This window comes from Aethalodelphis obliquidens, unplaced genomic scaffold (genome assembly GCF_003676395.1).
Source record: "Aethalodelphis obliquidens isolate GAN/ISIS:26980383/991018 unplaced genomic scaffold, ASM367639v1 scaffold97, whole genome shotgun sequence".
In the NCBI taxonomy this organism is placed as follows: Eukaryota; Metazoa; Chordata; class Mammalia; order Artiodactyla; family Delphinidae; genus Aethalodelphis; species Aethalodelphis obliquidens.
The window spans coordinates 3379425-3406469 of record NW_020838041.1 but is presented as its reverse complement, the minus strand read 5'-3'; the positions used below and the strand labels follow the sequence as shown (position 1 = coordinate 3406469).

At 46.7% G+C, this 27045-nt stretch overlaps 1 protein-coding gene across 13 annotated transcripts in view; it reads right to left on the bottom strand.

Moving 5' to 3' along the window:
• PPP1R12B (protein phosphatase 1 regulatory subunit 12B) overlaps positions 1–27045 on the bottom strand; it is a 201208-nt gene that overhangs the window by 58454 nt on the left and 115709 nt on the right. The window contains exon 19 of one of the 13 annotated variants that reach the window (XM_027096048.1): positions 13840–16906. The exons of 11 other annotated variants lie outside the window; for them this stretch is intronic. In XM_027096048.1, coding sequence (XP_026951849.1) covers positions 16892–16906 — 15 coding nt within the window. In that variant the 3' untranslated portion in view covers positions 13840–16891. Of the gene's footprint in view, positions 1–13839; positions 16907–18801; positions 19023–27045 lie in introns of those variants that run through there. One more of the 13 variants, XM_027096046.1, reaches the window with a different exon arrangement.

Genomic DNA, 27045 nt, shown 5'->3' with positions numbered 1-27045 from the left:
AAACAGTGTTCCACCTCTGTGTTCTCCTGAGAATTTCATGGTTTCCAGTCTTACATTTAGGTCTTTGATCCATTTTGAGTTTATTTTTGCATATGGTGTGAGAAAATGTTCTAACTTCATTGTTTCACATGTCGCCATGAAGTTTTCCAAGCACCACTTATTGAAGAGACTGTCTTTTCTCTGTTGTATATTCTTGCCTCCTTTGTCATAGATTAACTGTCCATAAGTGTGTGGGTTTATTTCTGGGCTTTCCATTCTGTTCCATTGATCTCCATGTCTGTTTTTGTGCCAGTACCAGACTGTTTTGATTACTGTAGCTTTGTAGTAAACTCTGAAGTGAGGGAGCGTGATTCCTCCAGCTCTGTTCTTCTTTCTCAAGATTATTTTGGCTATTTGGGGTCTTTTGTGTTTCCATACAACTTTAAAAATTACTTGCTCTAGTTCTGTGTCGTTGGTATTTTGATAGGGATTATATTAAATCTCTAGGTTGCCTTGGGTAGTATGGTCATTTTAACAATATTCTTCCAATTCGTAAACACGGTATATCTTTCCATCTGTTTGTGTCATCTTCAGTTTCTTTCACAAGCGTCTTATAGTTTTCAGAGTGCTGGTCTTTTGCCTCCTTAGATAGGTTTGTTCTTTTTGATGTGATGGTAAATGGGACTGTTTCCTTAATTTCTCTCTCTGGTATTTTGTTGTTAGTGTAGAGTAATGCAATGGATTTCTGTGCATTAATTTTGTATCCTGCAACCTTACCAAATTCATTGATTAGTTCTAGTAGTTTTCTGGTTGTGTCTAGGATTTTCTACGTAGAGTAACACATCATCTGCAAAGACTAACAGTTTTACTTCCTTTCCAATTTGGATTCCTTTTATTTCTCATTCTTCTCTGATTGCTATAGCTAGGACTTCCAATACTATGTTGAATAAAAGTGGCAAGAGTGGACATCCTTGTCTCGTTCTTGATCTTAGAGGAAATGCTTTCAGCTTTCCACCACTGAGTATGATGTCAGCAGTGGGCTTGTCATATGTGGCCTTTATTATGTTGAGGTATGTTTCCTTTATCCCTACTTTCTGGAGAGTTTTTTTTTTTTAATCATAAATGGATGTTGAATGTTGTCAAAAGCTTTCTGGGCGTCTACTGAGATGATCATATGGTTTTTATTCTTCAGTTTGTCAGTGTGGTGTATCACATTGATTGATTTGCAGATACTGAACCATCCTTGCATGCCTGGAATGAGTCCTACTTGATCATGGTGTATGATCCTTTTAGTGTATTGTTGGATTCAATAGGGGAGAAGAAGTGGAGGTGGGACAGGACCAGCGCCCCTGAAGGGCAGCTGGGGGAGGGCAGGGGCTCCCATGCCCAGAGGGGTAACAAACAGGGGAGACAGTCCAGAGGGCGGAGGATCAGAAGGGAACATAGCCAGCATTTCCCCTGCCCACTTGGGCCCTGGGGAGGCTGCTGAGGTCCTGGACCTGATGCTCTGCCCACCGAGACCCCCTCCAGCCATGTGGGTCCTGAGGGAATGAGAGGGAGGGGGAAGGAAAAGTAAAGGCCAGATGGACAGGACCGGCGCCCCTCAGGGGTGGCTTGGAGAGGGGAGGGGTTCACACACCTGATGGGGCCTACCCACAGTTCGGGGATCAATGGGGACAGGGGGAGACCCTTGGGAGAGTGGAGGAATGTAAGGGAGCGTGACCAGCAGTTCCCCTGCCCACTTGGGCCCCGGGGGAGCCTGCTGAAATCCCAGGCCTAATCCTCCGCCCTTGGGGCTCCCTCTGGTCATGCTGAGCCTAAGCCCTGCCCCACACCCTTGCCCAGGGCCCTACCTCTACACACCACACTCCCAGACCCCCTCCAACCATGCTGGGCCTAAACTTCGCCCACACACCCCCAACCCAGGGCCTACCTCTTAACTCCCAAACTCCGCACACACTCCAAGGCAATCAGAAGCCCCCCTCAGGTTGTGCTGCCTTTCCCCACCATGCAGGTCCTAAGCCTAGGCCCCGCCCCATACTTAAATGTTGCTCCCGCCTAAGGCCCGTCCCCACCCTAAACCCCGCCTCTGCCTAAGCTCTGCCCCCTCAAAGCCAAGGCCTTTTCTGGTCTTTTTTTTTTTTAATAGATTGTGGCTCTGTTTCACCTTGGTTGTTGATTCTTTTATATTTTTCTTTTTTCTAATAAACAGTTTATCTTTCTAATTTTATTTCATTCCTTATACTTCGTTATTGTTCTGCTTTTTTTCTTTTCTTTTTTCTGTTGTGGATCTGTTTTACCTTGTTGGAATTGTTTCACTTATTACTTTTCCTAATATATTTTTCTAAGTTTATTTTATTTCTTATTCTTTGTTATTGTACTACTCCTTTTTTTTTTTTTTTTCTCTTTTTTTTTGCCACGCTGCCCGGCTTGCGGGATCTTGGTTCCCAGGCCGGGACTTGGGCCCGAGCTCCTATGGTGGGAGCGCTGAGTCCAAACCACTGGACTAACAGAGAAGCTCAGACCCCAGGGAATATTAATTGGAGTGAGGTCTCCTGGAGGTCCTCATCTCAGCACCAAGGCCAAGCTCTGCCCAATTGCCTGCAAACTCCAGTGTGGGTGGGACGTCTCAGGCCAAATAACCAGTAAGACAGGAATACAGCCCCACCCATCAAAAAAAAAAATGAGACGACAAAAAAATATGTTACAGATGAAGGAGCAAGGTAAAAACCTACAAGACCAAATAAATGAATAGGAAATATGCAACCTACCTGAATAAGAATTCCGAGTAATGATAGTAAAGATGATTCAAAATCTCGGAAATAGAATGGAGGCACGGATCAAGAAAATACAAGAAATGTTTAACAAGGACCCAGAAGAACTAAAGAACCAACAAACAGAGATGAATAATACAATAACTGAAATGAAAAATACACTAGAAGGAATCAACAGCACAATACCTGAGGCAGAAGAACGAATAATTGAGCTGGAAGATGGAATGGTGGAAGTAACTGCCGAGGAGCAGAATAAAGACAAAAGAATGAAAAGAACTGAGGACAGTCTCAGAGACCTCTGGGGCAACACTAAAGGCACCAACATTCGAATTATAGGGGTCCCAGAAGAAGAAGAGAAAGAGAAAGGGTCTGAGAAAATATTTGAAGAGATTATAGTCAAAAACTTCCCTAACATGGGAAAGGAAATAGCCACCCAAGTCCAGGAAGCACAGAAGAGTCCCATACAGGATAAACCCTAGGAGAAACATGCCAAGACACATGCTGATAGAACTAACAAATATTAAATTCAAAGAAAAAATATTAAAAGCAGCAAGGGAAAAGCAACAAATAACATACAAGGGAATCCCCATAAGGTTATCAGCTGATTTTTCAGCAGAAACGCTGCAGGCCAGAAGGGAGTGGCAGGATATATTTAAAGTGATGAAAGGGAAAAACCTACAACAACCAAGATTACTCTACCCAGCAAGGATCTCGTTCAGATTCGATGGAGAAATTAAAACTTTTACAGACAAGCAAAAGTTAAGAGAATTAAGCACCACCAAACCAGCTTTACAACAACTGCTAAAGGAACCTTTCTAGGCAAGAAACACAAGAGAAGAAAAAGACCCACAAAAACAAACCCAAATCAATTGAGAAAATGGTAACAGGAACATACATATTGATAACCACCTTGAAGTTAAATGGATTAAATGCTCCAACCAAAAGGCACAGACTGGCTGAATGGATACAAAAACAAGACCCCTATATATGCCGTCTGCAAGAGACCCACTTCAGACCTAGGGACACATAGACTGAAAGTGAGGGGATGGGAAAAGATATTCTATCAAAAGGAAATCACAAGAAAGCTGGAGTAGCAATACCCATATCAAATAAAATAGACTTTAAAAATAAAAACTGTTACAAGAGATAAGGAAGGACACTACATAATGATCAAGGGATCAATCCAAGAAGAAAACATAACAATTGTAAGTATTTATGCACCCAACACAGGAGCACCTCAATACATAAGGCAAATGCTAACAGCCATAAAAAGGGAAATCGACAGTAACACAATAATAGTGGGAGACTTCAACACCCCACTTACACCAATGGACAGATCATCCAGACAGAAAATAAATAAGGAAACACAAGCTTTAAATGACACAACAGACCAGATGGACTTAATTGATATTTACAGGACATTCCACCCGAAAGCAGAAGAATACACTTTCTTCTCGAGTGCACACAGAACATTCTCCAGGACAGATCACATCTTGGGTCACAGATCAAACCTTGGAAAATTTAAGAAAATTGAAATCATATCAAGCATCTTTTCTGATCAAAACGCTATGAGATTAGAAATCAGTTACAGGAAAAAAACTGTAAAAAACACAAACACATGGAGGCTAAGCAGTGCGCTGCTAAGTAACCAAGAGAACAATGAGGAAATCAAAGAGGAAATAAAAAAATACCCAGAGACAAACGACAGTGAAAACACGAGGACCCAAAACCTGTGGGACGCAGCAAGAGCAGTGCTAAGAGGGGAGTTTATAGCAGTCCAAGCCTACCTCAAGGAACAAGAAAAATCTCAAATAAACCATCTAACCTGACACCTAAAGCAACTAGAGAAAGAAGAACAAAGAAAACCTGAAGTTAGTAGAAGGAAAGAAACCATAAAGATCAGAGCGGAAATAAATGAAACAGAAAAGAAAACAACAGCAAAGGTCAATAAAATCAAAAGTTGGTTCTTTGAGAAGATAAACAAAATTAGATAAGCCTTTAGCCAGACTCATCAAGAAAAAAAGGGAGAGGAGTCAAATCAATAAAATTAGAAATTAAAAAGGAAAAATCACAACTCTTACTGCAGAAATACAAAGGATCGTAAGAGACTTCTACAAGCAACTATATGACAATAAAATGGACAACCTGGAAGAAATGGACAAATTCTTAGAAAAGTACAACCATCCAAGACTGAACCAGGAAGAAACCGAAAATATGAACAGACCAATCACAAGTAATGAAATTGAAACTGTGATTAAAAATATCTTCCAACAAACAAAAGTCCAGGACCTGATGGCTTCACAGGCGAATTCTATCAAACATTTGGAGAAGAGCTAACACCTATCCTTCTCAAACTCTTCCAAAAAACTACAGAGGAGGGAACACTCCAAACTTGTTCTGTGAGGCCACCATCACCCTGATACCAAAACCAGACAAAGATACTACAAAAAATGAAAATTACAGACCAATACCACTGATGAACATAGATGCAAAAATCCTCAACAAAATACTAGCAAACAGAATCCAACAGCACATTAAAAAGACCATACACCATGATCAAGTGGGATTTATCCCAGGGATGCAAGGATTCTTCAATATACGCAAATCAATCAATGTGATACACCATATTAACAAATTAAAGAATAAAAACCATATGATCATCTCAACAGATGCAGAAAAAGCTTTTGACAAAATTCAACACCCATTTATGATGAAAACTCTCCAGAAAGTGGGCATAGAGGGAACCTACCTCAACATAATAAAGGCCATATACGACAAACCCACAGCAAACATCATTCTCAATGGTGAAAAACTGAAAGCATTTCCTCTAAGATCAGGAACAAGACAAGGTTGGCCACTCTCACCACTATTATTCAACATAGTTTTGGAAGTCCTAGCCATGGCAACCAGAGAAGAAAAAGAATAAAAGGAATACAAATTGGAAAAGAAGAAGTAAAACTGTCACTGTTCGCAGATGACATGATAATATATACAGAAAATCCCAAAGATGCAAGCAGAAAACTACTAGAACTAATCAATGAATTTGGTAAGGTTGCAGGATACAAGATTAATGCACAGAAATCTCTTGCATTCCTCTACACTAACAACAAAATACCAGAAAGAGAAATTAAGGAAATAATACCATTTACCATGGCAACAAAAAAAATAAAGTACTTAGGAATAAACCTACCTAAGGACGCAAAAGACCTGTACTCAGAAAACTACAAAACACTGATGAAAGAAATCAAAGATGACACAAACAGATGGAGACATATACCATGCTCCTGGATTGGAAGAATCAATAATGTGCAAATGACTACACTACCCAAAACAATCTACAGGTTCAATGCAATCCCTATCAAATTACTAATGGCATTTTTCACAGAATTAGAACAAAAAATTTTACAATTTGTATGGAGGCCCAATAGACCCCGAATAGCCAAAGCAATCTTGAGAAAGAAAAACGGAGCTGGAGGAATCACATTCTCTAACTTCAGACTATACTACAAAGCTACAGTAAACAAGACAATATGGTACTGGCACAAAAACAGAAATATCGATCAATGGAACAGGATAGAAAGCCCAGAGATAAACCCACACACCTAGGGTCACCTAATCTATGACAAAGGAGGCAAGAATATACAATGGAGAAAAGACAGCCTCTTCAGTAAATAGTGCTGGAAAACTGGACAACTACATGTAAACGAATGAAATTAGAACACTACCTGACACCATACACAAAAATAAACTCAAAATGGATTAAAGACCTAAATGTAAGACCGGACACTATAAAACTCTTAGAGAAAAACATAGGAAAAACACTCTTTGACATAAATCACAGCAAGATCTTTTATGACCCACCTCCTAGAGTAATGAAAATTAAAAACAAATAAGCAAATGGGACCTAACTAAACTTAAAAACTTTTGCACAGCAAAGGAAACCATAAACAAGATGAAAAGACAACCCACAGAATGGGAGAAAATATTTGCTAACGAAGCAATGGACAAAGGATTGGTCAAAATATACAAAAAGCTCATGCAGCTCAGTATCAAAAAAACCCAAACAACCCCATCAAAATATGGGCGGGAGACCTAAACAGACATTTCACCAAGGAAGACATACAGATGGCCAAGAGGCACATGAAAAGACGCTCAACATCACTAACTATTAGAGAAATGCAAATCAAAACTACAATGACATATCACCCGACACCGGTCAGAATGGCCATCATCAAAAAATCTACAAACAATAAATGCTAGAGAGGGTGTGGAGAAAAGGGAACCCTCTTGGGCTGTTGGTGGGTAAACTGATACAGCCACTATGGAGAAGAGTATGGAGGTTCCTTAAAAAACTAAGAGTAGAACTACCATATGATCCAGCTATCCCACTACTGGGCATATACCCTGAGAAAACCATAATTCAAAAAGACACATGTACCCCAATGTTCATTGCAGCACTGTTCACAATAGCCAGGACATGGAAACAACCTAAATGCCCATCAACAGAGGAATGGATAAAGAAGATGTGGTACATATAATGGAGTATTACTCAGCCATAAAAATAAATGAATTTGGGTCATTTGTAGAGACGTGGATGGACCTAGACTCTGTCATACAGAGTGACGTCAGAAAGAGAAAAACAAATATCGTATATTAACGCATATATGTGGAATGTAGGAAAATGGTACAGATGAACATATCTTCAGGGGAGGAATAGAAACACGGACGTAGAGAACGGACGTGTGGAGGGAAGGGGGAAGGGGAGGGTGGGATGAATTGGAAGATTAGTTTTGACATAAATACACTACCATGTGTAAGACAGATAGCTAGTGGGAACCTGCTGTACAGCACAGGGAGCTCAGCTTGGTGCTCTGTGAAGACCTAGGTGGGTGGGATGGGTGGGGGGAGGTCCAAGAGGGAGGCGATAGATGTATATATAGAGCTGATTCACTTCACTGTACAGCAGAAACTAACACAACACTGTAAAGCAGTTATAGTCCAATAAAAAAAATAAAATAACTGATTCAATTTCATTACTGGTAATTGGTCTGTTCATATTTTCTACTTCTTTTTAATTCAGTCTTGGGAGTTTGAACATTTCTAGGAATTTTTCCATTTCTTCCAGGTTGTCTCTTTTATTGGTATATAGTTGTTCGTAGCAGTCTCTTAGGGTCCTTTGTATTTCTGTGGTGTCAGCTGTAACTTCTCCTTTTTCATTTCTGATTTTATTGATTTAGGCCCTGTTTTTTTCTTCATGAGTCTGGCTAAAGGTTTATAAATTTTGTTTATCTTTTCAAAGAATTAGTTCTTAATTTCACTGATCTTTTCTTTTTTTGGTCTCTATTTCATTTTATTTCTGCTCTGATCTTTATGATTTCTTTCCTTCTACTAACTTTGGGCTTTGTTCTTTTTCCAGCTCCTTTAGGTTAGGGTTGTTTATCTGAGATATTTGTTTCCTGAGGCAGGCTTGCATTGCTATAAACTTTCCTCTTAGAACTGTTTTTACTGCGTCCCACAGGTTTTGGATTGTCGTGTTTTCCTCACGTCCAGAATCTTATCAACTCTCAACTCCTATCCTGCTACCATGTGTTCCAAGTCCCCATCATTTCCTGCCTGAATTACTGTAACGGTCCGGCAGCTTCTGCTCTTGTCTCAAGTCTAATCTCAATACAGCAGCTAGAGGGATTACCTTAAAACGTAAGTCAGACCATGCCATTCCTCTACTCAAATTCCTGCAATGGCTCCTCATTTCATGCAGAGTAAATGAAAAAGGCCTACAACACCCTACACCCACATGATCTGATTCTCTTTCGTATTACTCTCCTCCCCAGCTTCTTCTATGGCCTTTGCTCTAGCTGATGCCTCTGCCTGGAATACTCTTCCTCCAGATAGCTTTATGGCTAACTCACTCAGCTTCTTCAATTCTTTGCCCCAATCTCAGCCTGCCAATGAGATTTACTCAGACACCCTATTTGATAATACAGCCTGTCCTCTCTCCACCCAGTCCCTCACTGTGGCTGCTGTCCACTGCTTGCCTGCTCCTGATACCCCGGGAGAAGATAAGCGTCACGAGTCCAGGCTCTTTGTCTGTTTTGTTGACTAATGCAGTCCACATGCCTAGAACGGTGTATGGCAAACACTGGGCACTCAAGAAATATTTGATGAATGAATGAGAGAATGCTGAGTTTTAATTTAGTGTGGTCCTCATGATACACATGCCATGTGTGCTCTGTATTTATTGGATCAAGTTGGCGTTCAAATCCTTTATGTCCTTTAACTATTTTTGCCTGTTTGATATAGTTTCTGAGAGAGGTGTGTTAAAATCTGAAACTCTGATTGTGGATATACTATTTCTTTGTGTTATTCTGACAGCTTTTGTTTTATAAATCTTGAGACTATATTTTCAGTGTCTCCAGTCCATTACTTTATAACTTCTTTGGGATTGTTCCTTTTTCACAATCAAGAAATATCTTCCTGTCATTTGATGTCTTTTGCTTAAAATTATCTTTTTTTTTTTTTTTTTTGCGGTACGCGGCCCTCTCACTGTGTGGCCTCTCCCGTTGTGGAGCACAGGCTCCGGACGCGCAGGCTCAGCGGCCACGGCTCACGGGCGCAGCCGCTCCGCGGCATGTGGGATCCTCCCGGACCGGGGCACGAACCCGCGTCCCCTGCATCGGCAGGCGGACTCTCAACCACTGCGCCACCAGGGAAGCCCTTAAAATTATCTTTGATGGCTATTAATGTTGCCAGATCAGCTTCCTCTTGGTGAGTATTTGCATATATTCTCCCCACCCGCCCCATACTTTTATCTTTTACTGCTAAGTACAACTTTGAAGAGAGCTTATAGTAGAATAATCCAACCTGAGTGCCTCTGGCTTTATAGGTAAATTCATGTTCATCATGACTACTTACACATTTTATTTTGTATTTCCTATTTTCCCCTTTTCTTCTTTTCATCCCCTTTCCTGTTTTCCATTGGATGGAGTGAATGAATCTTCAACTTACCTGTTTTTCCTCTACTGATTTAGGAGCTGTACCTTCTAATTCTGTATGACTTTAGTGGTTATTCCTACACAGTAGTTTAACACTTATTTAAGTATTTTTTTTTCTTTAAAAGTGTGTAAAGTTAATCAGTATCTTTTCTGCTGAAAACAAGAACCACAGGACAGTTTTACACCTTTAACACCACATTATTTCTAGAATTCTAGATCGTGTTTTAAACATTAAAGAAAGATAGCTTTATTACCGTATTCAACACTTTGTTTCTTGTATTTCACTTCTTTCTGCATTTATTTTTCTTTTTGCTGAAGAACATTCCTTAGTTCTTTCATCAGTTGGGGTTTGCGGGTTGAGCAGTTAGCCCCTGTGTGTCTGAAAACGCCTTTATTTTACACTTGTGTGTAAATAAATCACTGCATAGAGCTGTAGGTTCGTAACTGTTTTCCCACAGCACTTTGAAGATACTGTCCTGTCTTCCGGTATCTACCATTGCCAGTTTGACTACCATCCGTTTGTGAATTACCCTTATCACTAATGGCTTTTACTTTTGAAATAATAGCAGTTCAGCTCCCCTAACCTCACCAGTCTGTAAACATTAGCAAATATATCCAAAGTTCAAACTCAAAATCAACTGTAGTGGAGGAATATTCCTGCCATTTGGAAACTGTGTGGATTGAAAGAAATAACGGGTATACTAGAATGTGAGGTACGGAGGGAAGGTGACTTTAAAAAGGTACTAAGCTGGGGGCAGCAGCAGCCTCTGCTGTAAAGCTCGTGTATGAACTCTACCCCTAGTTCCCATACTTGAGTCAACAGGCACGAGAAGAGGGCGCTCTCCCCACCCGGGAGCAAGGGCAGCCAGCCCCTGCGCCGGGGGGCACACCCAGCCCTGCAGGAGGACAGCGGGTCTGGGGGCTCAGGGCTTGCACTCTCTGACACCCAGTCCTTGCACAGCTCAGGTGAAGCCATGCCCCCTTGGGGGCCCAGGTGCTTAATCTATAGAATAAGAGAGCTGGGCTAGAACAGTTTGTAAAGTGCCTTCCAGAAAGAGCTTTCTGAGACCTCCACAGTTTGCTGGCGGGTAAGTATGCTGAGTCAGTAGGTTGCCAGGTGAAGGGAGAGGGCCAAGCACTCCTGGAATGAGCCTCACCAGACGCAGGGATCTGTCTGTCTGACCACCACTCTGCAAAGTACACCTGCTGGTGCCTGGTGCGGGGTGTAGACGCAATCTAAGCTTCAAACAGAACACAGCAAGCCAGCCCAGACAAAACAGAACCTCCCCCCGCCCAAGCCCCAGACACGTCCGTCCCTGAGAGCTGAGAAGACACGAAAGTCAATCTCCAGCTGACCAGCTCCAAGTGCCGGAGGAGCACAAGCAGGCAGCACGGCGCGGCTGTACCCAGGAGGTGAGCACGCAGGCCCCGAGCACCACCGAGTCAGGCCTGGGCGCGGCAGCCCGCAAGCAGGTGAGCAGACGAGCAGACGTGGAGAGAAGGAGCGGGGCGGGGGAGCGGGGCGGGGGGAGGCGGGGGGAGGAGTGAAGCTGGGTTCAGGGGTACATTTCACAGCTTCTCAGAACCGTGACTGTATGTGAGCTGTTCAATTTCAGCGCACGGCGCCAGAAACCACGCTGATCCTGACGTTACGGGGTGGCCCTCAGCCCCCCAGTCCCAGGCAGTGTTCAGATAACACCCCAGAGGGCTTCCCAAACACACAGGCCCTGAGAGGCCCCTGGCTGCCTGCGCCCCGATCCCCCCGCGGTACTCCACGCAGCGGAAACAGGCGACAGTCGGAGAGCGGGATACAGCTCGTGACAGAAGCCTACACTCCACTTTGCTTCACTTTCAAGCCTCTACTTTCTGGAAGTTTGTGCTGCCAAAGCATTTAGGAAAAAAAATTACACAAGCAACAGGGGCTCATCAAGGAAGATTCAGAAAATAAAGATGAGAAGACAAGAGTCGGTCATACTCTGTCCCACCACAGGAACACAGCCACCGCCAACGCACGGTGGCCGTCCTCGGTCTCTGACCCTCACACGTGTGCTCACGTAACAGGTGTACCTGTGGGTCCAGCTCATTCGATGACACGTCATCATGAGCATTTATCCAGGGCGTGACACTGCCTTTGCAACTCATTTCCAAACGGCTGCCTCCTACTCTAGTCTGTTCCAAGGAAACACCCTAAAGGGCTGGCCGTCAGGGGATGGAAAGCAAGCTGTGATTCACAGCATCCGCTGTGTGCGCGAATCATCATTTACTTAACTGCCGCCAGAATACTGGACATTTAGGTTGTTCCCGTTTTTTCCACTATTATAAATCGCTAAGTGGACTCGTTCTGTTCAACAGCACCAAACAGACACCTCCCATATAACAGGCACTCGAGTATTTACTGAATGGACAAATGTTTAGAGAGCCACATATCTATATAACACACCCTGTGGTTAAAACCTCTGTACATAAGCTTTTTTTTTTTTTCCTTTTTCATATTCAGGACTATTTCCTAGAGATAGACTTCCAAAAATGAAAATTCTGGATCAACTCAGGGCCTTTGATACCTTGGCAATTTGCTTTCCAAAAAGGAAGTATTAATTTGCATTCCCAACATGAAATACGAGGAGACCCATCTCACTCTCCTCCCACCTAAACTGGCCATTACCTTTTCAACATCTTTTCCTATTTTGGTCGGTGAAAAATAAAATCCTACTTCCTGATGCTCACTTATAGCTTTGAATACTAGTGAGGTTACATACTCCTCCTTAACTTTCTTAACCAGTCTATGTTGAAATAGTTTTCTAATAATCATTACTATCCAAATCAAATTTACCCCTTTAAGGTCAGCTGTAGGTTGCGGTGGAACAACATCGTTGCCAGGAAGTCAAGGGCAGCAGGCAGTTCTTTAAAGGGCTTCGGAACACACCACAGGAGCAGCTCCTCAGAGCACCGCGCTGCTGTGGACCAGAGGCCGCGAGGCTGGAGTCAGAGCCCAGCCCCTGACCCTCCCCAGGGTGCACCGTTAGCGGCTCTGCTTTGCCTGTGGCACCCTTCTGGGGAGATGATGCAATTGAGGACGGGGAGAAGCGGGGGCTGGGAGGAAGCTTTCTGCTTTGAGGAAACCCTCTTAGATGAACCAGAACCTCTTAGGGCTGTTCTCCACAGCTGCGCTCTATAAAAGCTTCTCGGTGTGGCGTAAGCAGAACTCTCTCAATCCTGGATTAGGCTTTCTCTCTGAAAGCATCCTGTAAACGAGTAAGCTAAACACAAAAAAGGCAGAAGCACGTCAGAGAAAACAAGCTGGGAGCCTGACGGTGCCAGACAGCCGCCCCCCGCCGACGGATCAATAACCAACCCCTGCCTCACAGCTGGCGTCAACTGTGGAAAGAGCTCCTCCGAGGCAGAGACACTCTGCTTTTCATTCCCTCGGAACATCCACGTGGGAGCGGGCGGCCAGGAGACAGCAGCAATGCACAGTAAGGAGTGTTGGGGGAGCAGTCGGGGGAAGCATAAAATCGGGCCGTCACCACAGTCGGCCAAGTGATAGGAAGATTAGATCTATTTGAACTCTTCCAGCCTTTAGGAAGATTTTGTTTTTTTAATTGAAGTAGAATTCATTCACAATGTTGTGTTAGTTTCAGGTGTACAGCAAAGTGACTCAGTTACATATATATTCTTTTTCATTCTTTTCCATTATGGTTTATCACAGGATATTGAATATACATGCCTGTGCTATAAAGTAGGACCTTGTTGCTTATCCATATTATATATAATAGTTTGCATCTGCCAACCCCAAACTCCCAATCCTTCCCTCACCAACTCCTCCCCCTTGGCAACCACAAGTCTGTTCTCTATGTCCGTGAGTCTGTTTCTGTTTTGTAGATGAGTTCATTGGTGTCATATTTTAGATTCCACAGATAAGTGATATCATATGGTATTTGTCTTTGTCTGACTTACTTCACTTAGTATGATAATCTCTAGTTGCATCCATGTTGCTACAAATGGCATCATTTCAAGCCTTTTTATGGCTGAGTAATATTCCATTGTATATATGTACCACGTCTTCTCTACCCAGTCCTCTGTTGTTGGACATTTAGGTTGTTTCCATGTCCTGGCTATTGTGAAGATTATGTGGCTATTGTGCTATGAACGTTGGGGTGCATGTAGAAGATTTTTTTAATCAGCAAACTATTTTGGAGCTTTGCCCCCAGAGCACATGGCTACGAACCAGACACTATTAACCCCAGAAAACTCATCACACGCCCTGCACGCAGTCAGTCACAGAGCAGATGCCGCTGCTCCAGGGCCTGTCCCCCGCCCCCAAACTGCCCTCCCGAGCCAGCAATGCCTGCCAGTCACCAGGCCCAGGGGCCTCCGAGCGCACCCTCTGTGGGCAGCAGAGTCCTGTGACGTGGCCGAGGCAGGTGTGGGGGCACTTGCTCCCCTCCCCTGCTTCTGGCAGCGGAGCTCCCATTTCCCGTGGGGAAGCTGTTCCGTGCAGCGGCCCATCTCCTGCCCTGCCCCTGCCACCAGCGCAGCTGCTGCAGCGCCGTGGCCAGCGCCACCATGCTCACCGCGCTGGCTGTGGTCACTCAGCACTCACAGGCGGCTCCACAGGCGGCAGCGCGTCTGAAGAGACGGCCTATGTGATGGGCGCCCTCGCTTCCCCCAGCCCCGCACCTCCCCACACTCAGCCCACACATCCAGTCGCGTGTGGGACGCTTCCCTTCCAGCTCAGCATGACCGAAAGCAAAATCGTCGCCTGCGCCCCAAACACGCTCTTCCTCCCGAATTCCCAGCCTCACTCCAGCACGCAGCACACACAGTCACCAAGTCAGAAATGTGAACGACACCAACTGAGCTGTTCTACAAGTTTTCAGAGAAAACATACCTAAACGCTAGATCTTGAGGGTAAAATAATGAAGAAGAAACAGACCACACCTTTAAGGATTTTACTTTAATTGGCAAATACAATCTAATAATGATAATCACCGTGTATTAAAGGTAAATTCAAGATACTGAGAAGACTCTAGTCCGGTCGGAGGAGGGATCAAAGGAAGGCTTCTTGGAGGAGGTGGAGCTTAGCCTAAAACATGAATGTGCACTAAAAAGGGAGGGGGAGTCGGAGAAAGAGGCAAGAAAGCAAGAAGAGCATTCCAAGGAACGGGAATAAAGAAGCTCGAAGACGGGGGGAAGGAGACACGTGTAGGACCATTATACTAGTAGCTTTCATTTATTGAAAGCTTGGCACTACCTAAAGTAAAAAACGTTTGTACTGCTGTTCCTTACATTAAGCCTGTGAGACAGGAAGAGTGATCTCATTTTGCAGATTAAAGCACTGTCAGAGTTCCGAGAAGTTAAACGACTTTTCCAAGGCCATACAGCCAATAAGAGGTGGAACTGGCTCTGAACGTAGGTCTCTGGCTCCAAAGCCAGCACCGTCTCCCCCGCCCCTGCATCTTCCCAGCCGCCCCACACTCCCGCGATGCTCCCGCCCCACAGCCAGGAAGACAGTGAGTCCTGCCGACTTCTCCCGTTCAGTCCACGCGAAGCACTAGAGACCTATTTCGTTATCTTTCATCTGGATTCTAACAGGCTCTGATTGCTCTGTACATATAAAGTGTGTATGTGACAAAAAGGCAGACCAGAGATACTTCGTTTTCCCACCATGAGATCCACCAACTTATCTGTACACGTTCTTCCATTACAATCGGAGAAATACTCTGGGTCTTGTCCAGGGCCAGCCCTGGAATAATCTGGAACGTAGCCACAGGCCCTTTTGTGCTAACTGTGCCCTTTTCCTGAGCAGTCTCACCCAGTCCTCGGGCACTAAATCCCCGTCCTAAGGCAGTGACTCCAGATCCGTCGCACGTCTTCCACAACCACCAGGTTCCTCGGTTCAACGGCCTGTTAGGTGTCTCGATGGGGGCGTCTAACAGGACCGGCTCCTGCCCCTCAGGATGTGAGCATGCCTGCTGTCATACTCCTGCATCCCCGAGGCGCGCAGCCCGACACATGGCGGGCACCCAATCAGTGCGTGCCTTCTGCAGGGAGGCAAGGAGTGGAGGCTGGCTCTGAGCTGTGCCCCAGGGAGTCCTAGGCTTTATGACGGCCTCCCTGGGATGCTAGCAACCCCTAAACGTTCACGTACCTCGAGAACAGTGTCTGTGAAGCCCGCCCGTTGGGACTCCCCTGGAGGCTTGTATGATGCAGGCTCCCAGGCTTTCCACCCTCCACCAATTCGGAATCGCGTGGGGAGAGGCTCGAAAATCCATGTCCTAAACAAATGACCGCACTGATTCTTCCTGACCAGCTTGAGGAAGACGACGGCAGAAGCTCACCTGTTACCTTCACCCGTCATCACTGAGAACCGCTCAGCTCGCTGGGCGCCAGTACCCAAGCCTGCCCAGAGCTCCGAGCCAAGCACGCCAGAAATAATCTCGCAGTTGCCCGAACGGCATTTCACCGTTTTATTCCTGAGCACCAAAGGTCACCAGTGACCCAAGAGACTTCTTGGACAACAGGCACACGTTAGGTAGACCCGTATTCTCAAGAGAAGGTCTGGTTTTGCTTACTTGGCACAAAATTAATTGTGCTAACCTATCATCAGTTCCCACATCTGATAGGAGTCTTTACTGTGACAGATTACTGTCAGCTTTCATCACTTTTTTCCCTAAAATTGTTGAAGGATCAAAATTTCATTAGCTTCTTTCTAAAAATCCACTCCTTTTAAATATCATTTCAAGTAAAAGCAGGGTCAAAGCTTTGAAGATTTATGTCAACCCCTCTGCAAATCCGCCCCCCCCCCCCGTCCGCAATTCTTCCTGCATATATTCTGCAGACTGAAAGTTAACAAGGCAAAAGACAATAAATTCCAGAATCTACTCCTGAGGAATTCAAATGATAACCAGCCGTTAGAGTGGCTGACAGCAAGCAACGACCTTTGGACAGGCACCCTCCTAAGAACCTGTGAGCCTCAGGCGCCAACTCGGCTGTGGTCAGAGCCTACAAAGAGCTGCACTTCTCACGTGGCAAGCGACTGCCTGCGTCCAGCCGTGCCTGTAGGTCCCTGGGAGGTAGGAAGGGACGGCTCAGGTGAGAAACGCCGATAAGGGACAGACCGGGAACCCACCATCTCAGACTTTCTCCTCAGAAGGTAAAGACCTGTAACAGAGCAGAGAAACTCCATGTGGACGATACAGAAGACAGACACTCTCCCTCCTGGGCTCCTCCTTCAGGAAGCTTGGCCACGTTTCCTGCAGCGGGACCAAAATCCACCAGTGCCTTTCCAGCTGAGGCCAGACGACACGGACACCTCGCAACAGGTGACTCCCCTGCCCACGAGCTGTCAGTCGTGCTCCAGAGTCAGCAAGATGCGGCATTACCAAAGGAGGGCTTGGAGGGGGGACAGTGGGCGCCTGGAGCCACGCTGACGTCAGCAAACTCCTTCTGAGCCGGGAACCTAGAGCAGAGGCTGCCAAACTGGGGCCTGGCCCGGAGGCCGAGTGCAGCCCACCAGCCTGCTTGTGCATAAAGTTTTATTGGAACACAGCCGCGCCCATTCATGACGCACTGTCCACGGCTGCTTTCCCACTGGACAGCAGAGCCGAGCAGGCGCGACAGACCCTGTGGCCGGCAAAGCAGAACACGCTGACGGTCAGGCCCTTCACATAAAGCGTCTGCTGAGCCCTGACCTAGAGCGGTAGGTGCCGAGACCAGGACTAGGCTGGCCGCCCCTCCGCACCCACTGCTGAAGAATAGGCCCGGACACCTGCCCGCCGCCTCCCCCCAGGGCGCAGAATGTGGACCCTCCACAGCAGCCGGGCACTCGGGGAAAGGGAGACCGCAGCACTCGGTGATGACAGCCCCGTGACCGCCACCTTGGTGAAGTACTTCTGAAAGTCCCTCAGCGCCAGGCAAAGCCCCATCTTGACGCATGAACTGTTCCACTTGGTTAAACGAGATCCAAACATGTTATTTTCCTCTTAAAATGCTTCTATAACCTGAAAAATATTTCAGGAATATAACCGGAGCTATAAGCTCCAAGACCATACTAAGTATTTTCATTTGAGCTATTAATTGGCTACAGGGCTTTTTAAAAGTCCCTTCTCTCTTCTCAGTAGCCAATAACGTTGGCATAATTCACAGTGTAAGAGTTTGGGTTGTAAGAAGACAAAAGATGTTAAAAGCACAGGAAAGCATGCACTGCTAAGGCACACCTGTGGGAACATTTGTGTACCTTACAGGGTTACGTTTGGATAGAATATTATGGTTTTTCATGAAAGAAATTCATGTCCCTAAATGCCTGCTCTCTGATTCTTGAGCTTGCCTGACCGAGGACGGAGCTGGAGAAAATGAAGACTGGTAAACTGTGACCATTCACCCCACCACCCTACCCCTCCGGTCCTCCCACAACAACACCGGGAAAGGCGACATCTGTCAGTGCCCCAAGCTCAACATTCCTGCTGGGGCAGATCTATAACCACTTCGCTCACTGAGAAAGAGCTGCAAATCCCACACTAAGCTTTCCACCTCGAGTGGGGCTAGAACGCTGGCATTAGCTAAGCCTAAGCCATGGTTAAAGCTCTCCAGCCACACCATCAACAGGAGAAATGAAGACTCCTGTAACTAAGGTAACCCCCAGACTGCACTGAAAGGGGAGCAATTATCCCTGGAGGCTCTCCACGATCAAAGCCAGCACAGACTGACTGAGTGCTCTGAAGACAACCTCACAGGAAGCTGCCGCCACGGTAATGATGGGGTCCCAGGAGTGCTCAGGGCGGGAACGATCCTCCTCTGGTCTTGGAAAAAAAAAACTCTTAGGAAACATACCGGCAGGAGATTCACCGTAACGTCAAACAATAATCTCTTTTGAGTGAATGACTTAGACAACTTTTTCTTATTCTTTATAGCGGTATGAATCTCCTTTTATAACAAATATCTTCTACCCACCCCCGCCCCGACCTTGACTATCCTGAAATGAAATTCTTAGATGTAAAACTCAGCTAAAATCACAAAAATCAATAATTAAACACGAAGAAGAAACAAACAGAAAATCATTTATAATGAAACACGTATTTCAATGTGTAAACCTGGGGGCCAGTAATACTGGGAGGTGCCATGGAGCAGCCGGAGGCGTGGACCCCCCCACAGGACGGTCACGAAGGGGTGTGCTGTGCGATGACGTCATCGTGCAGGAGGCACCGCTGCCAGGCGTGAGCAAAACCAAGGTGCAGTTTCTCCTCGGCTGACACGGCGGCTGGGTATTTAGGGCCTCCCTCTGCCAAACACTGTGAGTTCATACATAAAATCAGCTTGCGTTTTGAACTCGGATAACGGAAAGGCTTTTATCTCTGACTGTCCAGGGGGACGGTGAGAGGCCCAGCTGCGGGACAACTGTCTGTTTTACGGGACACACAAGGGTGTCTGGCTTCCCTGGCCCCGACCACGAAACGCATCCACAACGTCAGCCATCGCGGTGACCCCTAAAAGGACAGCCCCCTCTAGAAATACTCTCTACACTTTTCTGTACTTCGTATATTTTCTATAATGAAACGCATCGCCTTTGTAATCATAAAAGGCAAGTTCCAGCAGAGTTTCAAGCTCACTGGCGTCCCTCCAACAAAGAGACATAAGGTTACAGGTCACTAACAAAAACGGATACCTTAAAGGCAGTCGGAGAAGGAAGAGAATGGAATAAAAGGCAAGGTCAAGAGGTTAACTGTCCTACCCTCAGCAGTTGATAAAGTTCACATCTTTGTATAAGACATTGAGCAAAGCTCAAACAGATACCTTGAAGGTCAATTTATTCTATCTTAAAAACGATTTCTGACTGAAGCAGAATTCACTGATGACATGGGACAGCGGGTTCAAAAATTACAGGGTCTGAAAGGAATACATGTGTATTTTGATTACTGAGATTCGCTTGGCAATGGCATGACCCAAAATTAACAGAGTCCTTAAAAGGAAGGAAGATGCCAAAAGAAACTTTGTTCTCAAGATGGTTTATACAGCTTGGCTACAGCAAGGCACAAATATGACCCATATATAGCAAATCCCAGCAGCTGTAGTATTTTAAGAACGACGGTTGCAAAGCAAGAGCAAGTGTGCAGTGAAAGGAGAGGCCGTCCAGCGAGCGTGGAGTCACAGCTGGAGAAGCCCCCTCACGCAGCCTGGACAGAAGGCGCTTCCCAGTCTCTCCACCCGCACCCCCGGCCCCCTGTCGTCACTGCTGGGACCCCGACGGCCTGCGTGGAGAGTCTGCTGAGCCCTGGGGGCTGGTCATGACGGCCTTGCTCATTAAATCTATTCCTATGAGCATTATCATCAAATTTCCCGGGCTTCTCCAGCCCGCTCATTCTAGGGACAAGCTAACCACCCTTTCCTCCTCTTCTTCTTATCTGGCTGAAGATAAAGAAGCTGAGGGAGGAAAATCTATATTTTACTATCTTTTCACTCGATTAAAAGGAAGAGTGGCGTGCTTAAAAACAAAGATTATGGTGGCTTTACGGTACACTGTGAAAACTACTACTTTACCACGGAAATAAGCAACCCCACCCGAGAGCTTACCTACCGCGTCTTTAAACTTAGACCGTTGGTTCTATCTCAACAGCACAGGCTTGTCTGGGACATACTTTACCATATTAGGCAATCAGGCCCCAGAGAGAAGGGAAAGCAAAACAGTCCTAGGCTTTTACCTAAAAGGAGAATGGCGAAGACACTGCCCAGCGGTGGAGCGGACAGAAAATCGCTGGACGCCCTCCAGCAGATAAAGGGGCTTCACCAGATTAAGTAACAAGATTCAAAATCTTGCTGGACAGAGGGGTGAAGATCCAGCAAACAGCCAGACGCAAAACTGTGAAAACTCAGAGCAAGTGGGAAAAAGGGCCGTTATTTACTCGAAGAAAGAGAGTGGGGGGAGTGGTGAAGATCTGTGGGAACACATGCAGAAAAACAGAAACGGGAGGGTGTTTAGGCAGAAGGGTTAAAGCCTGCTCGAGGACACACAGATGTGCAGGGACTTGTTCTCCTCAGGTCTTCAAAGGGCTCCAAGCAAACTAGGAAACGCTGAGTTCTCGGTCCTTCCTTCTCTACTCATTTCTGTCCCTGCCTCAGCAACTGCTTCTAAGATTTATTTCTCAAAACTCATCAGGTTCATTTTCAGAGCACAAGCACACGCTGGAGCCTGAGTTACTTCTCTGACTCTTCAAAGAATCCATTCTTTATGGATAAATTAATAACTTAACTTCAAAATCACATGATTCTGAGGTCAGTGAGAGTATTCCAAAAGCCATTCTCTCATCCAGATTTAGGAACCTACAGATTTGGAAAATAATTTGAGTGGCTGTTACTCATCTCTAACTATTTAAATGCATTAACTCATTTTCATTTTACAACTCTAAGAGGTAGACACTATTATTATCCCCACTTTACAATGAGGAAACTGAAGCATCTTGTCCAAAGCAGTTCAGCGGTCAAGGTGGGGTTGCCCCGGGAGCCCAGCTCCTGGGTCTGCACTCCTAGCCTGTTTTGACAGTACATCACCCAACATACACGACAGATACAGACTCAGAAGAATGCGGTGCAAAGCCCTAGACACAGCTGTGCTCCCTCTCTCTGGGCCTCCTCAGCTGTGATCTCTAAAATGAGAAGTTTAGGGAACTCTGGTGGTCCAGTGGTTAGGACTTGGCGCTCTCACTGCCATGGCTTGGGTTCAATCCCTGGTCGGGGACCTGAGATCCTGCAAGGTATGTGATGTGGGAGGGGGACAGGAGGGGAGGGGAGGGGACGGGACGGGAGGGGAGGGGAGGGGAGGGGAGGGGAGGGGAGGGGGGGGGGAGGGGGAGGGCAGGGCGGGGAGGGCAGAAGTTTAGAGCTGCTTTCAGTTCTAAAACCCCAAGCCTACGACCGCCATTGTAGGCAGCACAGGGATAAATCAGAGTTTGGTACAGACGAGCAGCACCTAGAAATGAGGTTTTCAAGGAAAGCCTCTCCTTAAGTGAAATGGAGTGCTAGTTATTCAAAGATGCAATCGACTGAGGGAAGTCAGGTAAGGCAAAGGGAACCAAAAGCTGAGTCAGCTTAAAAGATCATTTGTAGATACGGTTAATCGGTAGAATTCCTCTCCTGTAACAAAAAGTCTTATGACATTCCTGGCCTTCAGAGACCTCCAGACAAGGTCTGCAGAGAGGCAGTAATTTCTGTTTCAGAAGCTGTCAGGGGAGCTCCAGGAACTGGCTCTCCTCCACGACTACACGGCTCTTCCACAAACAGGCCAGGCAGCTTTCACGGGAACAGCCCTGCACCAGTTGAGAAAAGCAGGTGAAATAATACGCAAACTACCTACTGTTCTGTGTGAGCGTGCTTTGTGTGCCTGACTTTGTTCTGGGAAAGGGGGAAACTGCAGCCACATTCTCAGAGCCAAGTGCTCTGACTTGCCCGTTTCCTGGGCGTCTCTGTCTACACTTGCACTCTTGGTGAGCTGCTCCGATGTCACGGTTCCCGAGACAACCTGCATGTTTGCATCCAGTCTGTACCTCCAACTCCGCCCCTGACATTTCCCTGTGGACGGCGGTCAGACACATCAAATCCAGGGCTTCTAGAGCCAAACCCAAAGGCCTGCCCTTCCAGAGTCCTCTCCATCTCAGTTCATGAAAACGCCACCCTCTCCGGCACTTGAGCCAAAAGCTTTGGTGCCAACCTTGACCCCCCTCTGTTCTTCTCACCGTATACCCAATCCCGCAGAGGTCTTGCTGATTCTAACTCTGAAATACGCCGTGCATATGAAAACTTCTCAGCATCTTCACCACCCGCGATCACCTGGCCCAAACCCCTCGTCAGTCCTGGGTTAGGGTGACATAGAGGGTCTTCTCCAAACAGCAGGCGGAGTCCCCCCAGAATGTGACTCCTGCCCCTCTGCTGCGCAGAGCTCTACACGGGCTCGCACGCCCTGGCACCGACCGCCGGGCTCTGCCGCGGGCTCTCATGCCCACGCCGTCTCCTCACAGGTCCTGCCTGTCCTCCTGCCTCACGGCCCCGCAGGCTCTGTTCCCTCTGCCTGCGCACATCCACGGGGCTCCCCACTCACTCCCTTCACGCTGGGCTCCAGTGCTGCCTTCGCGGCAAGGCCGACACCGACCCCCCCTTAGATGCTCAGCGCCCCCCGCCCTGCACTCCCCACTCCTGAGTCCTGGAGCCACTCCACACGGCTTTTCACCTTCCACACACCGTTCGCTTGGCACGTTCATTTTACTCGCTGCCCGCCTGCTTCACCAGAACGGAGACTCTACAAGGACAGGGCTTTCTGTTCACTGCTGCACCCCTGCCCACAGGCACCTGGAAGTACGTGTTCAGTGAACACACGCGCAGCTTATAAAAGAGAAGGCAGGACAAAATGGGAAATGCATTTAGTGGCTTCTGGTATTAGAGAGATTTCTGGGGCCAAATGGCACCCGAAGCAAGTTCTCGTTTCTGCTGAAGCTTTAGTTTAAACCGAGCTTTGCTGGCAAATGTCACTTTGAGCCTCTCTTTGATTTAGTTTGAAAGTCTTAACGTTTAATCGCTTATATCTTCTGCACACTTGACCAAGGTCTCTCCCGACTAGCTGCTACCGGTTATCTACGGCCGGTATCTGAACACCTACTGGTCAATGCTTCCTTAACAGTGTCTCCTATAACCAAGGCCTCTTGCAGGAGGGTTAGCCACCAGACCACGGGCTCCACTCTGGACTGGACGCTACACTGCTGACTTTGAAGGTAAAGTGTCGTGATTCTGTTCAGACTGATGCCACCGGATTTGCCTAAAAGCAATAGGGATTCTAGAGGGAGAAGCATTTTCCTATTTGAAGGATGGACAGACATAAGTACCCACTTACTTATGTACCCTCCCTCCATAAGTACCCTCCCACCTGGCAGGAGAAGGCTGACCCTCTACCACTGAACCTGAAACTCTCAGGAGGCTTTCGAAGTGTCCTCCAAGAAGACCTTCCTTTACTCAAGGAGGCGAGATGCCACTAGCAACTCAATTCAAACATGTAACCTGCTCAGTAAAAAACAAATGTAAGAATGGGGGCAGGGGAGAGTAAGAGGTACAATCTACTGGGTAAAAAATAAGCGACAAGGACACATTGCATAACATGCGGAATACAGCCGATATTCTATAATAACTATAAATGGAGTATAACCGTTAAAAACTGTGAGCCACTACATTGTACACCTGCAACTTACAGAATACTGTATGTTAACTATACTTTAAGAAAAGAAAACTTGGAACTTTTAGACTCACCCTCCATCTTCTGGGGGGAAGGTAAAGGGAGTGGAGATTGAGTTAATAATGAATTATGCCCATGTTGAAGCCTCCATAAAAATCCCTAAAATATGAGGTCTGGAGAACTCCTGGGTTGGTGTAATATCCACATGCCGGGTGGGTGGTACAACCACCTCCATGGGGACAAAGCTTCTGACCTTGGGACACATCCACACCTCACCTGACGGACCTCTTCATCTGACTGCTCACCTGCATCCCTTAAAAAAAAGGATGGGGAATGGAGGGCGATGTGAGGACGGCCCCACGACAGTCCCATAAAGGCTCCCTGACACGGGGCACAGGGCGCTCACCTAGAGCTTTCACGTCCCCAAGTACTTCCTAACTGCCCTGGGCCTGTTCTCTTGACTGTAAAACGAGGTTCCTAACCCAAGTTTCTTCTAAATTCCTTCCCAATTCTAAGATGCCCAAATTTGGGAGGCGGGTAACTTCACTGCATTGAACTGGGCTGGTCAACAATTCGTTTAAAACAAAAGCAGGGGTGGGATGGGGGGGGTGGGAGGGAGGGAGACGCAACAGGGAAGACATATGGGAACATATGTTTATGTATCACTTTGTTATAAAGCAGAAACTAACACACCATTGTAAAGCAATTATACCCCAATAAAGATGTTAAAAAAAAAAAAAAAACAAAAGCAATCCGTCTCCTGTTCAGCTTCCTTAGACACCATTCTGCTTGTTCACCATCTTTTCTTTTGACGACTTGCTCCCTCTAGTGATAAATTCAATCATGTATCAGAACTGGCCTGGGCAACAGTCTGCTTCAGAGGACAAGAACACGTAGAGGAAACTCAGCGTTAAGCAGAATGAAGGCAGGCCAAAGACGCAAGTGAAGAGAGGACGAGAAGAGCCCAAGGGCCATCAGCACCTGCAGTGTGCCCGTGACTGCTCCAGCGCCTGTGCCTCACGAGCAGTGCAGGGGGTGGCACTTCTGACTGCGGTACCTCCTTCCTCACGTCAAATCCAGACTCAGTTTCTTTTTCACTTAGCAAGATACAGGCTATATTAGGACTTCTGGAGACGGTCACCCGTCTAACGCAGACAACCACGCACATCTGCTCTAAGCACATGGGCTAAGCGGCTGCTAAGACATGAAGCCCTGTGCTCATTGTCGGTTTTCCGGCGGGGATGGTTTTGATTAAAAGCAGGCACTGTGCAGGGCCCCGACCAAGCCTCCAGCCTTCTCAGCGTCCCTTGTGTCACCAACAAAGAAATGCATGACTAGCCTCCTTCCTCCCTCCCAGACTGCATGACAAACATCAGGGCCGTTCCTGGCCATCAACCTTACCTGTATACAAATGTTGGTTACATTTTTCTAGCTTAGGTCCACAAAAAGAAATAAATTTCCACGATGTCTACAGAGATTAAGGTTAAACAACAGAAAGGTTTTCTTAGCCATGCTCTTGTTACTGATATATGGGTGAGAGGCTGAAGAATCTTCGAGAAGAGGAGAGCATCTGTGCACATTTGGAATCATTTTAGTTCCAACTCTGCTGGAGACAGAGTTTCCTTTCTACCCTAAAGTAAAGTATCATCACCGACTGATTCCATGTACGCGAGGCTCAAGAACAGGCAACACTGCTCTACGCTGGCGGCAATCGGAAGAGCGGCTGCCTCTCAGGACAGGGGCTGGGGGATGAGGGAACTTTTCAAGGTGACGGAAAAGTGCTGCATCTTGACTTGAGTGGTGGCTACACCACTGATTACAACTGTCAAAACTCATCCAACAGTACACTTTACGTCTGTGCAGCTCACTGACTGTAAATCTATCCCAATTTAAAATAACAGATGTCAGAGTCTTGGGAAGAGTTAACTTAAAAAACAGTAGATTCCTGGAGTGGGAGAGCGGTTGTGACACAGTCCTGACCATCTTGAGGTTAGATTTCCACAATTTACAGGGACGGGCCTGTTGTTCTGTGGGCCCGTATGGATCCCGGCATCACGCCTGCCAGGACTGGACGAGCGCTCGGGAGAGAACCAGTCAGAGCTGCGCTAACACAGGCCGGGGTCAGGATGCTGCCGCCCTGGGCACCGTGGTGGGCAGGAGACATGCCGGGCGTGCTGTGAGTGCTGGCGCACCTGCACACACTCAGTTACCATTAGAGAGAGGACTAGCCCTTCATTCCTCTCTGAAGACTCACGCTGGCGTCTGCTGGACATGCGGTGAACACTGGCAGATGCCTCGAGCAATGGGATGAGCGGACCATTTTTCAGTCTGACAAATGACTCTATGTCAAATCTCACCAATCAGAAAATCTTTTCTGAAATGGTCGTTCAGTGAACTTCTCTGGGAAGCATGGCATCAGAGGCACCTTCGTGGCCCTTGCCTGGTGCACCAGGCAAGGACTTCTCACACCAAGTAGCTTAGAAACGTGCAGGCAAAGATTTTCACTGACAGAGACAGTGGCCAACACCAAGCTCTCCTGTGTAACTCCCTCCGTGGAGCTCACCGGCCTCTATGACCCTCTATGGGCGACGGGCCACTTCAGTGCTCTGTAGTCAGCACCCGGGATCTCTCGTTAGGGGTTTTCTAATATAGTTCCTCACAGAGGCTCTCCTGCGTTCACTCTTCATCCCCTGAAGCCTCCCCAAGCCCCTGTGGAATGAAGTCACTGTCGTGTGCACACCCCCCCTGCCCCGGGGAGCCTCCACGCGGCATCTGCACCCAACGTCCACTCCTCCCCGTGAGGCAGCCCCGGCTGCAGCTGCACGCAGGCAGCTCTCACCACGCCACCATGGACACTGCTTTCTGGAGGCCCCTGCTGACTGTTTAGGATCTCGACCAAAATACAGGCAGGTCAATGACATAATATAGCATTTCTACTTCCTCTGCTAAAAACAAATTAGTTTTCATTTTCAGTATGAGTTATTAAACATATTCTGAGAACATACTGTCACATAACTGTAGGGTAGAAAAAAGGCCATCTTCTTACATAATTCCCAATAGAAATGTACATGGAGTCTCAATTCATTTAGTCAAA